Source organism: Bos indicus x Bos taurus, chromosome 11, assembly GCF_003369695.1.
Source record: "Bos indicus x Bos taurus breed Angus x Brahman F1 hybrid chromosome 11, Bos_hybrid_MaternalHap_v2.0, whole genome shotgun sequence".
Classification (NCBI taxonomy): domain Eukaryota; kingdom Metazoa; phylum Chordata; class Mammalia; order Artiodactyla; family Bovidae; genus Bos; species Bos indicus x Bos taurus.
The window spans coordinates 69,835,782-69,851,423 of record NC_040086.1 but is presented as its reverse complement, the minus strand read 5'-3'; the positions used below and the strand labels follow the sequence as shown (position 1 = coordinate 69,851,423).

General features: G+C 43.6%; 1 protein-coding gene across 1 annotated transcript in view; it reads right to left on the bottom strand.

The window, feature by feature from the left end:
• The window catches only part of ALK (ALK receptor tyrosine kinase), a 733,751-nt gene that overhangs the window by 481,255 nt on the left and 236,854 nt on the right, over positions 1–15,642 (bottom strand). The window contains exon 3 of the mRNA XM_027555753.1: positions 3,784–3,948. Coding sequence (XP_027411554.1) covers positions 3,784–3,948 — 165 coding nt within the window. The remainder of the gene's footprint in view (positions 1–3,783; positions 3,949–15,642) is intronic.

The following is a 15,642-nucleotide window of genomic DNA, read 5'->3' as shown; positions in this document are numbered from 1 at the left end:
ACCTCCACTAGACCCCAGGAAGAATAAACGCAAGTATCTGACAATGGTGAGATTCCCCCAAATTACATTTGGATGTGTTTGTTCACTAAAAAACTTGATAAAGTAAACTGGTGTATCCACAGAAGCTTTTGTCATGGTTGTTCCATCAATATCTTCAGAGATGTGAGATCCTGCCACACTAGGAAGAGCAATAATTTTTCAGAGAGATGGAAATTAGCAACACTTGCTAAAAAGTGGATATTCAAATCCTGACTGATCCTGAAAGAAAGCTGAATGCCAAAGAATTGATGCTTTTGAACTGTGGTATTGGAAAAGACTCTTGAGAGTCCCTTGGACTGCAAAGAGATCCTACCAGTCCATCCTAAAGGAAATCAATCCTGAATATTCATTGGAAGGACTGATGCTGAAGCTGAAGCTCCAATACATTGGCTACCTAATGTGAAGAACTCACTTATTGGAAAAGACCCTGATGTTGGGAAAGACTGAAGGCAGGAGAAGGGGACAGCAGAGGATGAGATGGTTGGATGGCATCACCGACTCGATGGACATGAGTTTAGCAAGCTCCAGGAGTTGGTGATGACAGGGAGCCTGGCATGCTGCAGTCCCTGGGATTGCAAAGAGTTGGACACAACTGAGCAACTGAACTGGACTGAACTGACTGATTCATATAATGGAAAAGTTCACATTTAGTGTATGTCCTGGCCTTGGGATCTAGCTTTTTAGAAACATAAAGCCCTCAATATATATCCACTTTCAGGACCACTGCAAAGTCAGTATTTCTTCCTCCCCTCCTCTCCTTCCTTTTTTTTCCCCCTCTCACGACACTCAGCATAACATGCAGATGCTAAAGATCATAAGACAGAGCATGCTGCTGCTACTGCTAAGTCGCTTCAGTCGTGTCTGACTCTGTGCGACCCCATAGACAGCAGTCCACCAGGCTCCCCTGTCCCTGGGATTCTCCAGGCAAGAACACTGGAGTGGGTTGCCATTTCTTTCTCCAATGCATGAAAGTGAAAAGTGAAAGTGAAGTCGCTCAGTCGTGTCCGACTCTTAGAGACCCCATGGACTGCAGCCCACCAGGCTCCTCCATCCATGGGATTTTCCAGGCAAGAGTACTAGAGTGGGGTGCCATTGCCTTCTCCCAAGACAGAGCATAGGGGAGGAGAAACAGGTCAGAGTGTGGCAAAACACAATCTATTGGCACTGCTTTAAAATTGTTTAAAAATGTAAAAAGCATTGATTTTCAAAGTTATAAAGCCTGACACCACCATATCTGTGGATAATTGCCACTTGTCCTTCTCTCCTCACTCAGTGAAATTTGATCATAATTCAACCTATGATCAATCATAATTAAAAACCTATGATCAAAAAACATGTTTACACAGGACGACTTCAATGGGTTAGGAATTGGGATCCAGAGACATCACTAGCAATGGCTGAATGTGAGTAAGCCTGAAAAAGGGTCCACACCAATAGTACAAGAAACCTAAGAATCACCTGAGAAACTTATACAATCATAAAATAAAACAGAGCCCCATGGAAATCAAAGTTGCGATGACATACTGTATTTCATCTGCCAGATGACCAAAAATGACAAAGTCTGGCAAAACCCAATACTGGTAAGGATGTAGAATCCTGGATGCACTAATACATCATTAAAGGGAATATAAGTTGGTGCCACCACTTTGGAAAATACATTGGATTATGTATTGAAATGGAAGGTGAACCATGTTGACCCAGAAATTCCACCCCAAGTTCTATGCTCCAGGGAAACCCTTGGACATGCACACACTCTAAGAGGCATGTAGTGGCGCTGTTGGTAATAGCATAAACTCAGAAACAACCCAAATATCTAATAACAGTGGAAGAGACAAACTGTGGTATTTTCATGTAATGGATCCAATACAAAACGAACCACAGCTATATGTATTAAAACGGGCAAATCACAAAACACTATTCCATTTATACAACAGGTTGCAAATCTAATCAATATGCTGTTTGAGGCTATATACATAAGGGGTAAGGCCATAGAGAAAAGCAAATGCATGATTAAACACAAAGTATGGGGTAACGGTTACCTCTGGGGAAAAGGAGAGATTTTTGATCTAGGTGGGAGAAGAAAAGGTTGTAAAGGAATTGACAACATTCAAATTCTTACACTTGGTGATGAGAATACAAGTACTGATTATGTTGTAATCTTTAATCCACACATATATATTATGTCTACTTTTTTGTAGATGCTTGATTTTACAATAAAGTTTGAAAGTCTATAGATTCCTAGGCTCTACTTCACATCTACTGAATCAGAATCTTAGGTTATAGCATTTAGACAGTATTTGTATAAGTTCTCCAGAAGATTTGGATGCACTATTGGGTAAGAGCCACTCACTTACACACACACACACCCCACATTACACATCGGTATCCAGGTGAAAGCAGCTTTAAATACAAATCATAGTCAAGAAATTTCAAGAGTGTCATAAAAATAGAAAAGGTCATCCTGGGAGAGTGTGTATAATAGAAAGAGGCCTCACAGGTCAGGGCTCCAGGCTGAGGGGGAAGCCTGGGAGCATTAGTTACTAGTTTTTAGTCCTCACCAACTTCCTTGAGCCCTGTTCCTGTGTGCTTCCCAGGAGCATCTGTCTGAGATAATCACCCTAAGAACTGGGCCCACAGCAGCTCTCACCACAGCTTTTGCTATAAAGACAGAGGCATGATAAGGTGGAGAGTATTCCTGTCTATGATTCATCAAGGCAGACATCTAGACCTGTAGACCCACATGTATAAGCTGATCGTCAGCAAGTTGCTTCCCCTCTCTGAGCCCTGGTTTTCTCATCTGCCCTGTTGCCCTCGCAAAATTGGAACCCAACGAGACAATGCAGTTGGAAGGGCTTTGCAATTGGAAGTACTACTCTGCCATGCCCAGTAAATCCAGTACTATGTCAGTTATTATTTCTTCCTAAAATCTAAAAATACAGGCTGTCAATGCTGGATCGGTAGAATTTTCTGGGTCCAAGGAATTGGGAGCTCTAAGATTTGCCTTAGAGAGACCTGAGAAAGGATTAGGTCTTAGTGCCTCTGTATCTCTTTCTAAAAACCCAGCAAATATTTATCAAGCATCCATCACTTATCCTGAGCCTATCTTTTCCAGTACTGATAATTCAGAAGAGGATGTTCATAAACAGCTCAGAACTACTGGAAGCACCTTACAGAACCAATATGCAGTCTGAATAGTCATTAATGGCTTTGAAACTAACATTTAACTTAGTTATACAACATACTCCAAATTAGGATTGCCAGATTCAGCAAGTAAAAATGCAGAACACAATAACATTTGAATTTTTTAGGATAATTGGAATAATTTTTCAGTGTAAGTATGTCCCAACTACTTACATGAGACACACTTATACTAAAAAAATCATCTGTTGCTTAAAGCTCAAATTTAACTGGATGTCCCATGTTTTAGAGATGACACCATTCCAAATAAACAAACAGGTTAACATTTTTTTCAACATCTTACATTGGGAAATCTGCGTGAAAGAGAGCTATGAAATCCTATTTCTAAACCCTTCAATCCAAAGGGTTGGATTGATCTTGAAACTGAACTTGTAGCCTCCTCTCCCTTGTATACTCGAAGGCATGGAAAGGCACAGATATTAAAAACAGGTTTCAAAGGAAACAGGACAGAACAGGGATGGAGAAGTCACAAATTTCAAACAGAAACAGACATCCCATCCTCATCCTGGACCACTCAGGACACTTTGCATTGTCCTCTACCCTTACCTCTGGGCATTTCCTTGGAATGCTCCGCCTCAGGCCCATCCAACAGGTCCATCTGAGAGGCCTCCTCAGAAGAAACATGGCGCCAGGACCAGCTCTGGTTCCCGAGGTTGTGCAGTGGGGGGGAATACTCCAGCTCACAGGGGAAGTCAAAGCTGCACTCCAGACCTGCAAGGAGCAGTCCATGGTCAGTGGAGCAAACTGTCTCCCAGATGTGACCTTCCAGCCCCACTCCACTCCAGGAAGTTGGCCTCCATCTCATCCAGGTGTGAGGAGCTATAAATTTCACAGGCAGCTTAGCTCCATATGGATGAGAAGGAGACTAAGAGATAAAAATAGAGTGCTTTGTATAACTCGGATTATGAGAGATGTCTTCAGAGAAGGCAAGTAGAAAAAAAGAGCTAAGAGGTTGAACCATGAAAAGATTTGCATCCTGTCAAGTTACTTGGCGACATGAAGAAGGCTTGAGGTCAACAGGTTAGAGCTGGGCTTTGCAACCAGAAAGGTGTGAATCTAAGTCAGGCAAGAAAATTAACCTCTCTGGCTTCAACCATCCTCTCTTGTACATTAGGGATGATAATTTCTACCTCTGGAGATTGCTGTAAGAACCAGCAGGATAACACAATATCTACACACACAACTGGTGCACAACTGATGCTCAGCAAAAATTCTTATCAGGTTCCTAAATAAGAAGAGGAGGCCAAAGGGAACTTAGGCTTCTCACAGCCCTGTTTGCCAACCATATCATCTATTCTTCAACCACCCTCCAGGGAGGAGCACAAAGGCTAGAATAGCTAATCTGAGTTCTATTTTCTCTTGGAGAGGGAATAGGGAAGGTCACTGATTTGGGAGAGAGAGAAGAGGCAAGAAGAGGCCGTGCTCTGGGACTTTGTATCATCTTTTCTGGGCTTCTTTGCAAGAATCATCACTGTGTCCAATCCTTTCACATCTGCTGCCCTACTTTTAAGATATACTCACCTTCTATTTCCCTTGCCTTGCTCATTATTTTCTACCCAAAGTGGCTGAAGGCTCTCAATGCTTGCTCATGGATCAATAGAATATGTGTCAGAAAGCAAATTAGTCATCTACTCTTTACTTCATCATCTCCATCTCCTTTTTGCCCTGGAGATGTGAAGAAAGGGAAAATTTGATATAAAGACCATTGAATGGGACTTTGGGAAATTTTGTTGGTATCCAGGCTTCTCACATTTGGTTGGTATCTTCTTCTCACATGTAGAACTTGGTGCCCTCATTCATAAATAAGAGGTTTAGACTCAATGATTCTAGAAACAATTACCCAGAGAAACCTAGGTTCCAGCTCCAACTTTGCTATTGATTTGCTGGTTACCTTGAATAAGCCACTTTACTTTTCTGGGCCTTAAGTTCCTCAAATACAGAATGAGACCCACACTAGATGTCTTCTAAAGTTCCTTCTTGATTTGACTTTTTTAAGATTCCAAAGTCCCTACTCTTTGAAGCGTTATAACTAATTTATTAAATCAATCTGTTTGGTGGTGCTAATGGGTAATTTTAGTCGCTAAGTTGTGTCTGACTCTTGAGACTGCATGGACTGTAGCCTGCCAGGCTCCTCTGTCCATGGCTTTCCCAGGCAAGAATACTGGAGTGGGTTTCCACTTCCTTCTCCAGTGGATCTTGCCGACCCAGAGATTGAATCTGCGTCTTTACAACTGAGCCACCAGGCAAGCCACTAATGGGTACTAACTCCCAATTATCACTGTGCATTTTAATAGCTGCTTCTGGAGCTACTGTTACCTTGATCTCCAAGACAAGTTCTCTGTTGGGAATTCCAGAAGGCAGAGGAGGAATAGTGCCAAATCTAGTGCAGATAGCCAGTCACTGGAATGGCCTTTAGTAACACCACAGAAGCTGGCCCTGCCCTGGAATCTAGTGCAGATAGCCAGTCACTGGAATGGCCTTTAGTAACACCATAGAAGCTGGCCCTGCCCTGGAGTAGGAGTGAAATAATTCCCAATGACACTGGCCAAACTAAGTTTAGGGGGGAAGAAAAAAATCCTTCAATTACCCTTCTATTAAGTATCTTTCTACTCCTCAACCAGCAGAGATTTATGTGCCAGCTGCTCTCCAGAGCTGCCATCCTCCTGGTCCTAAGGTTAATACCATTCGCCCTTTCATGATTCAGACAATTCACCTTTATAATGTCAAGCTGAAACAGGCAGAGCTAGGCTTGTTTGAGTTGACATGCCACTTGCTGCCTACATATTTTATCAGCCTTGAAGACTTTCTACATGCTTCTGGGGGCTGAGCTACTGCTATGAGCTAGTATCCATGAATTGTAGGCTGCCTTAATCTTCAAGACTTGCTTGCTAGGTCCCCAGTTTCAATAACAGAATGCAAAGAGAAGGAAAAAAAAACCAACATTTTGTACTTTGTAGCACAAAATTATCCTTATAATGAAATGTATCTTATAATGAAAAGTATAGCCATTAAGCCTGGCTCCTCTGTGGATGATCAAAAAGACCCAACCACATTAGTGGAAGATCAAGTCAGAAGGTGGCCACCTCCACCCCACATCAACAACTATCGGTGCCTTTCCCAGAGCTTCAACTTCTGAAGCCCATCTTCCATCTTGACTTTTCTTCTCCAATTAGAGTCATCCTGCTTCCACGTGGAACAGAAGGGTGGCATGCCAGCTCAGACACTGCCTAGCAAACATGCTCTGTGCGCATGTTACACAAACAGATAACAGAACATTCAATTCCAGCCTCAAGTATCATCAATCCTTGAATCTTTGAACTCTGGAGAGACTGATGATCAGTTGTGTATGGATCAGATTCTGCCTAGTAAAACAGGCCAGGCAGATACTCCTATTATCAAATAGGTTTGTTTTGAAATTCATACTCTGAGGCAGCTTCTCTTCAGCTGTCAAAGATGTACTTTGTGCTTTAAATAGAAATGGAGCCAACATTATTGCTTATTTGGGGTGAAATTAGATTGGGCTTTTCTACATTCTGATTTAATTTCTTATAAAATTTCAACACAGGTTTCTTCTGACCTAGCTTTAGTGCCTTTTGAGCAATAATATCTGGGACTTGTCTTCTCTAAAAATGGCAGATTAAGTCTCATTTTCCTAAGCCTTTTCTGAGTTTCTAGATCTAGGGTGTTTCTTGGATCTCTCTCTTCAGCCCTCCTTGACTCTGTCCCCAGGAGATAGGTGCTATAGAGTCTCTCTTACAAATAGGACTCAGAGGAACTAAGGGCTTCAGTGAAGTGCTCAGCCTTAAGCAACCCAAAATGGCTGAACAGGCCCATACCCAAGGGAAGGTGTAGAAACAAACATTCAATAACCCCAGTTGTCGGCCAGGGACTGTGCCAAAGAGATTTCTTATATCACTATATTTAATCTGCTGAACAAATTGAGAAGTGAATTGTGTTTTCTCTTTAAAGCTGAGGAAACTGAGACTCAGAAAGTTTACTCTACTTGTACAAAGATGAAAGGACTGCCCTGAGGCAGAGCCAGAATGTGACCCAGGGCCGACTAACGCTGAAGAGCTCACACCTCCACAGCTTCAGAATTTTAATCCAGGGCCAACAGATCAAATTAAATAATATATGAGAAAGCTATGAAGTGCTATGTTTTGGTTATTATTAGATACTATGTCTGTAACTTTGTCATATCCATAAAGGCTGCTATACTACCCTAAGGGGACAGAGCTATATTTCATCTGTGTCAGGTCCAAAACTGTACTTTTCACATATCCGTTTGGAACCAGGAGAATCTAACCACTGAGAAAGAGCAATGAGAAAAAGACTTTCCAGAACCTGCTAATCACATAGTTGAAATCACTGTGACCAACAGAAAGTCACTTCCATCATGGAAGAAAGATAAAGTAATGGAATCTTCTGGAAATAATTGGCCTGCTGAGAGGAGTGTCAAGTGCTTTCAAGGGAAAGGTCTTGGTAGAGCAGTGAGGGTGACTCCAGGCTCACTCCTGCACACAGCAGCTGAAGGGCCTCAGAATGTCCATTCCTTTTTCTGCACCTGGCTTTCTGCAATTTGAAAATGATGGAGCATAGTCCCTCTCTGATGCTCTCCATTTCTGAATTCGGTGATTCTATAGAGCTCACCGTGAGCCAACACAACCTTACAGACTGTTGGTCCCCTCACTCTGTCTGCCTCTAAATGAGGGCCTGCTGTTATCCCTAATGGGTTCCCCAGGAAAGGAGGTGGAATGTGCATCACACTCCATAGGGACTCAGTTTGCCTCAAGATTCTCAAAGAATTAAGAAGGAGAGTTCAGGCAGATTTTACAGATGACTGCCAGGGTGAGTGTGTGTGTGTGTGTGTGTGTGTATTCACACATTTTTATCAGTCTGTACCCATATTCTTAAATCTTCCAGGATATGAGTTACATTTCTAAAACTGAATTAACAGCTTCAAGAAATTGTTCTAGTATAAAATACAGCCATTCAGAAGAACTGTTCAGTAACCCATCAGAAAAACCCTGTGGTGGCCCTTCCCAGAGAGATGCCCAGTTCCCTTGGCTGTGGTGAGTTGGCAGTGACCAAGCACTTTGAGACTGAATCTGGACTCTGGGAATGTGTGTGATTACCACAGCAATCTTGCTCAAGGCCTGAGCCTAGGAAGCCAGCTGTGGCTACTCTGGCAAAGGTGGGAATCTTCCCAGCCTGAGCCACAGGAAGGAGACTGCATGGAAGTTTCAGGCACTGTCCAAGCATAACAGGGATAGCAGATGTACTTTGAACTCTAGAGTCTTCTCTTGAGTGGACTTAGAAAGTCCCACAGTCTTCCTTTATATCCAAACTGACCTCAAGCTTCCCCAAATCCCTTAGATCAAGGTCCTTTGTACCTCCTTCACCCCAACCCTATAAATGCAGAGACCCCCCACTAGTTTCTTAAGTCTCCTTTAGACAACCCAAATTAAGGGACCAACAGCCTCCTTTAGACTTTAAGACATGTCTTCTGAGGCTGGCTGGTTTCTAGAGGCCACAGGTGGCAGGTGCCAGCCTGGGCAGGTTCATAGGAGCCCATTGGATGATGTTGCCCAGCCTCAACCCAACACAAGGAGTGAAAGCAAAACCACAGAGTGAAAAGCAGAGTCATAGAAAAAAGAGAGAAACAGTATGTTTATCAACCTCGTGATACTTCACCCTTCTTCATTTTGTCTCTTATTACAAGTGTCCCAGGAGTCAAGCTTGGACTTATGTTCTCGACTCTGGCAGCAAGGAGTGTATGGTTATAGAAGAGCCCCAAGTAAGGGATCTCCCTGGGGGAGATGGAGAATAGTTCCAATGGAGGAATTATGAAATTCCTCCATTTCATAATGGATAGCATGTACTGAGAGTTTAACATGGTCAGGCACAATCCGAGGCACCCTATATCATTATCTTATTGAGTTCCTATGAACTAAATGGGATTTGTATCTCAATTTGATAGAGGAAGACACTGGAGCTTAGAGAAATGAAATCACATCTGAAGTTACTTGCTCACATAGGAAGTGACTGACTTGGTTTCCACTGACCTGCTTCCTCCATGGGACCCCAAGGCCTTGACATCAGTAGCTCACTAACAGGGAATTATGAACTGAAAAGGCAGCAGAAAGACTTCCCTTCGTTCAGAGCCACAGACACCAATAACAGTCAAGACCTGCAGTGAGGCAAGACAGGAACTGGGACAGGCAGGGTCAAGACAGGAAGCAAAGCACTGAGCTGTCCTTGAAGAGTGTCCTGCTCCCCCCTTCACAAAGCCAGACCTGGGATACCCTAGGCGAGGACTGAGTCAGTGTGTCCATCCCCAAGAGCCAAGTCTTACTCCCAGTGGGAATGACTCAGAAAGTCAAACCTACAGCGGCATTGAAGTCTGGGACTCCATGTTCATGTCTGTTTTTCCTGATATCCTCTGTGGTATCCTTTGTGGTTCTTGGTAGGCTAAGGGTCTCCGTTAAGGGAACTCAGAGTGGGATGGGCAAGGTTTTTGGACTATCTGGGGCCCACAAGAGAGTTTATTCAACTGTATACTCAGCCCTGGGATCTGCATCTGAAAACAGAATTAACAGGTTTGCTACTAGTTTAACATATGGCAACATAATTGTGATTTTTGCCTCGGGGTTATTTTCCTCTCTCTAGTTTTCTTGATCCAGTGCTTAGCTGCCAGGATGCTGACAGCCTGACAAGGGGCCTGAAATCTCTCATTTGCTGAATGGTGGTCTCTATGGTCCCACCCAGCTCTGCAGTCTTTTCCTATGCATACTTGCCCATAGGTCTTATTAAGCAACTTAACACCATCAGGACTGTTTCTCAGGGATAGAGCACAAGTCCTGAGATTTGACTCCAGTCCTGCTACTTGTCAGCTGTGCAGTGTGGGGCACTCTCTCCCTCTCTCTGAGTCCCAGCCATCTCAGTGATAAGACTAACTTCCCAGGACTGGTAGGAGGACTCAATGAGAATGATGCATGTCTTTAGAATGGAGAAATTCCTAATGCACATTAGCTGGTTCAGAATTTACTCATGCCCTTTTGAACACAGCTTTCTGTTCACCACGAGAAACAGTATTTAATGGGGCAGTCAACCAATAGCACATGACCATTTCCTCAGTATTTTGTTGTACCACAGGAAGGTTGGTGTTTCTGCCTTAAGGTGATATTCGCAGTCAGCTGTTAGAACTTGAAGCAACATTTAAGGTTGTTTTTCCCATTGGACAGGTGAAAACACCAAGACCCAGGCCAGGGAAGATTTACCCAGGGTCATATGGCTGGTCAGGGAGTCCTTCACATACAGAGTAGAGGGCATCTCTCCTGGCTGTGGAGGCCTTTCCGAATGGCATCCTCTCCAGGCAGCACCAGGCCTGAGCTAGGTTGAAAATCTGTTACTGAATCACCAGCTCTCACCTCCTCAGGCTTGGCTTATTGGCACATTTAAACTAAGGCTGTAATGATTCATGGGTGGCCTTACAAATGCCAATGTATTCCTGACAAGCCTGATTTGTGTATTCAATAAAGAACCATATGAAGCACCATACACATGTGGCAATTTTCTTGTAGGTGACCTTTAGAGGTCATAAAATAGAGCTTCATATTCGAAACTTCAGTTCATTAGATAAAGCTCCAGGAACCAGCAGTCTTGAAATACTGTTAGGCCTTAAGAATTGTATCCAGCTCAAGAGAACTCCCTTGGCTGCCACCAATCCTGGGGCACAAGGTGGGGTCTCCTTTTCTCAAGAGATTTCCCTGAACTTTCCAAATGTTGACCTCAAGATCATGAAAGACCCTGAGGACCATCTTAGAGGAAGACACTGAATCCAGAGACATAGAGGAGCTTGCCAAAGGATGCACAGTGGGTGAGTTTAGAAGTGTTCTAAATTCCAGCTCCTAACCTGGTAACTTTTACTATTATCACTCAAAGCTGTGAGCAACAAACAAGTAAAATGATATCTTAAAACAATTTTTAAAATTCTAAAAAATCCATACTGTGTTTTTCTGGATAAGCTGGCAAAAGCATACATAGCTAGGTTTCAAATATTCCACAATGATTTGATGGCTAAAATAATCTCCAATAAGGCTTCCTGGCCTCTCGCATCCTAAAAGTCCTCTTCTCCTGCTTTTTGGTGGTTGCTGGACAGCAAGTCTAGGCACAGGCCAGAAGCTATGTGAATACAAAGGGAAGAGAAAAGGGTGGTCTAGGAGTCAAGTGGGAAGATCCTCTTTTGCCCTGTTTTATATCAAAGCCTCAGAGGGGCACCAGGGTGTCTGGGGAGTAAACAGAGACATAAGCTCCAAACTGGGGTCTGACTGCTCGAGGTGAAAGCTTGCCTCTGTCACTTACTGGCTGTGCTATCTCAGGGCAAATTATTTAACTTCTGTGTGGCTCGATTTTGTTTTCACTTTAAAGTGGGGATTAAAACAGGGGCCACCTCAGGGAATTATGAGGAGGATTAAATGCAATACACACATCAAGCACCTGGCATGGGGACTCACACACACAGTCTGATTCTTACTAAATGATGGCAAGCCTTGTTCTTGCTCTCCAGTTGGCTCCAGGCTCAGTCACCACAGAGCAGAAATAAAGGGGCGCATGTTCAGCAATGAAGGCAGAACTATGTGAAACTTTGTGGAAGCTCCTCCTCACTTTGACAGGCTGATCAAGCTTTCCTTTGGAAGTGAAGTCACGCTAGACCTTGAGTAAGAAGAGCTGGGTTCAAGCCCTGGCTTGAGATATTACTTCAAGAAAGTCCCTCAACCTCTCTAGGCCTGTTTCCTCATCTGAAAAATGAAGTAGTGGAATAAAATGATCCTCAGATCTCATCCGTCTCCATCATCCTAGACCAATTTCACCTTTGGGCATGGCTGAAACAAGCTTTCTAATCTGGCTCTAGCCAGCTGGTCAGCAGAATCCCAGGAGTCCTGACTTCCAGCTCAGGCTCCTTTCTCCTTTCTCCTCTGGGTTTTCTTCTTAAGGAGCACTTAGCCCACCAGTCATCTTCTATGTTAATCCACCAGCTACCGTCAACATTCTGGTCACACTCTTTATGAGATCTGCCCCCTGCTTGCCCTCCCCCACCACTGTTCACTTGGAGGGACCCCAGAACTGAAATCATTCACTTCCTCCCCACCAGCATCCTCCCTACAATGTATCTGGGAACCAACCACCAAATTTAAGACATCTGCTCGGCTCACTTATAATCAAGATGCAGCAAAAAAGGGCCAAGTCTCCTTCAATCAATCAATTATATAAACACAGCCTCGGAAGAGTCTCAGAGGAGGGTGTGTGTGTGCATGCATGCCCACAAGGGTGGAAGATCAGCACAGAAAGCTCAATTCTCATTTCCCTTATCTGTGGCCGTAACAATATTACAGATTGAAGAAATGGGACTTGGCTCTTCATTCCAGAACAGAAAATTAGAAATAATTTAAATTCTGAAGTTAATAGCCTCTTCATTTTACAGATAGGAAAACTAAGGCTCAGGAAGGTGAAATAACTTGGCCAAAGTGGCATAGCCCAGGTTCTGGAGAAGCAGAAAGCTAAGACTAAAGTCTAAATTGGACGTCTAGGCCAGTTTTCTGCCTGCAATTTTCAGGAAGCGTTTATGCAAAACATGGTATCTCTAACAGAATGAGGCCAGATCTGGAGAGCATGGTGAAAACATGCTCTTTGTACACTGCTCAGCATGGTATCCACCCAAATGAGATCATTCCTGAAACTAGATGGTTGGAGGAGATCTCTGAGTAGTGTGGCAGCCCCAACAACCGGAGAAGGCTGAGGGTCCTGGGAAGTCTTGACCTCATGCAAGGTGGCCCTTCCCACTCGCTCATCTGTCTCTGCTGGTGAGGACCCCCTGAGTGTTGGAGGTGAACATGAGGTTCCTCCCTGGTGCCAATCTCAGAACACAGGCTTCCCTAACACAGACTCTGTGACCTTCAGAAACTCCTAATCTGGCGGGAAAGAAAGACTTACTCACACCTGACTTTCACCATAAGCAGACCTGGGGAAGCCATGGGAACACAGAATAAGAGAGACCTGCCTGGAAGGATCACGGGCTCATGGAAGAGGCAACTTTTGGGCTGCAGTTTGAAGGGTGAAAGGATTTTGACAGATGATAAAGATTAACTAGGAAGGTTAAGAATAGAGGAAGGAATGAGGTTATTCCAGGGAGGGTGAGGAAGTAGTTTGCTTATTTTCATGGAGTCATGTGGATTTTGAAGCTGGACTTCTCAGCATTAAATCCCAGCTCAGAGAGTATCATGGTTCAGGATAAAGTGATCTCAGGTTCCAGAGGACAAAACAAGGGACTTAAAGAGTTTTAAGGAAAAATATTCTAGCAAATAGTCATGCCACCAAAATGCAGGCTATTGGCCCCTCACTGGAGCAGCTCTCATTCCTCTTCAGAGAGCACTAGGGAAGCAACTATGCTCCAGCACATGGAACTCTGTCCTCACAGCTAATCCTGACAGTGATGCTCTCAATTAGGAATCATGACCATTCCCACTCTTCAGATGACAAAGAGAATCAAAGACGGTGGTTGTCACTGATGGTAAAATAACAACACTCTTAAGAATCAGAGCTGAGAATGAAATTCACATCTCGATCCCAACTGAGCTTCTTCCCCATCATTCAAACAGAGGCTGGAAGATGTCTTGCTTCCATGTCACAGAGGAGATTTTAATAGGCAACTAGGAGGTGTATGAAAGATCTATGGTTTCTAAGCCCAATCCTACAGTCCCCACATCCCAGAATCTTGTTTTTAAGCTCTCCAGGGGACTTCCCTAGTGGTTCAGTGGTTCAGTGGCTCAGACTCCGCATTCCCAATTCAGGGAGCCTGGGTTCAATCCCTGGGCAGGGAACTAGTTCCCACATGCCACAACTAAGAGTTTGCGTGCTGCAGTTAAAAGACCCTTCATGACGCAACGAAGATCGGAGATCCCACTTGCTGCAACTAAGAGCTGGCACAGCCAAATACATAATCAAACAAATATTTTAAAAATTATTTTAAAAAGAAGCTCTCCAGGTGATGGCGAAGCAACTAGACTGAGCTTGTATGTGAGCTTACCCACATCAGGATGGTACTGACCCTACACTGATGTAACCTTTAGGGCAGCAAGAACCACCAGGCTGACAGAGACCCATAGAATTAAAGTGATAATGTGAGTAAAGCAATATTTGGGAGTAACATGTGAGGAAATGCTTTGTAGCTCAAGTACTGAGAAAATATCAACCACCACCCAGGGGGCAGGAGCAGGGGACAGTTGTAGGGTCTGTCAAGCAGGTGGCCTGGGTCTGAATCTCAGCTGTGTTACTAGCGCTGGGCAGATCAATGACCTCTCTGTGCCTAATTTACCCGCTGTAAGATGAGGCTATTTGATGAGACTGCTGTGGGCCCCGAAAGCTCACCATTTCTGTGAATTTCTCACAGACCAAATTATTCTAGTCATCTATTCAAATGAGCTGGTTAAAGTCTTGTTAATCTGAGGTCTGTTCTGTCATGAAGTTCTGCCCCTGAGGTAGCTCTTCACATAACATTTCACTTTAAGAGGATTTCCTCTCATTTTTATCACTGTTGATCAGTCATTTTCCTGCATATGTTTTGGACACATGTCTTTCTAGACTGGTTAGAAATGCTCTGTATACAATATCTCAGATGTCCCAAAGCTGTCAAAACAAAAATTCCTCAGCTCACTCATGTCTGCTGAATGTGCTTTTTCAGATTGAGATTTTTTTAAAAAAAGCCTGCCCTAAGTAGTTAAAGTCACAGCTTTTCTTTCTAAATGAAAATATGTCCAGCCTAGGAACTGTTCTCCCCTTACACACATGTCTTTCCTGATTAATACGACATTAGGAGTAACAGGGCTTAAGGGAACATCCATACCTTTTACTAAAATAGAGATCCCCAGGGGCAGAAATGGCTGGGAACTGAGGGACTTGAGTATACTCCTGGCTGGCCCCTGGACCGTTCAGCACATGCTGTAGTTTCATCCAGGGTATGTTTAAGAAAACACTGGGGATGCAGAGGAAACAGGATGTGGATTATTGACCTCTAAGAGCTTCCAGTTTAGGAATCAGGATGATTCAGGGTCATACATAACTAAGATATGAAGAAAGTGTGACACAGACATGCAAAGTGCTGCAGAAAGACATTATATAACCTTTCTTGCTGAGAAGATGGGAACAGTGAGGTCTACAACCTTGTAGGTTGTCCTAATTTGGGGTTAATTTGGTCACTAGCTGTGGGGTGTGAATGCTCACTACATGGTTTCCAAAAAGACACTCTAATAGGCAGACAGTATCTTTGCTAAAGTTGAAAGTCTTATTTCCCAAGTAAACCTTCCTATAGGTTTGACAGTTCATCAGATCCAGGGGTACAGATACAAA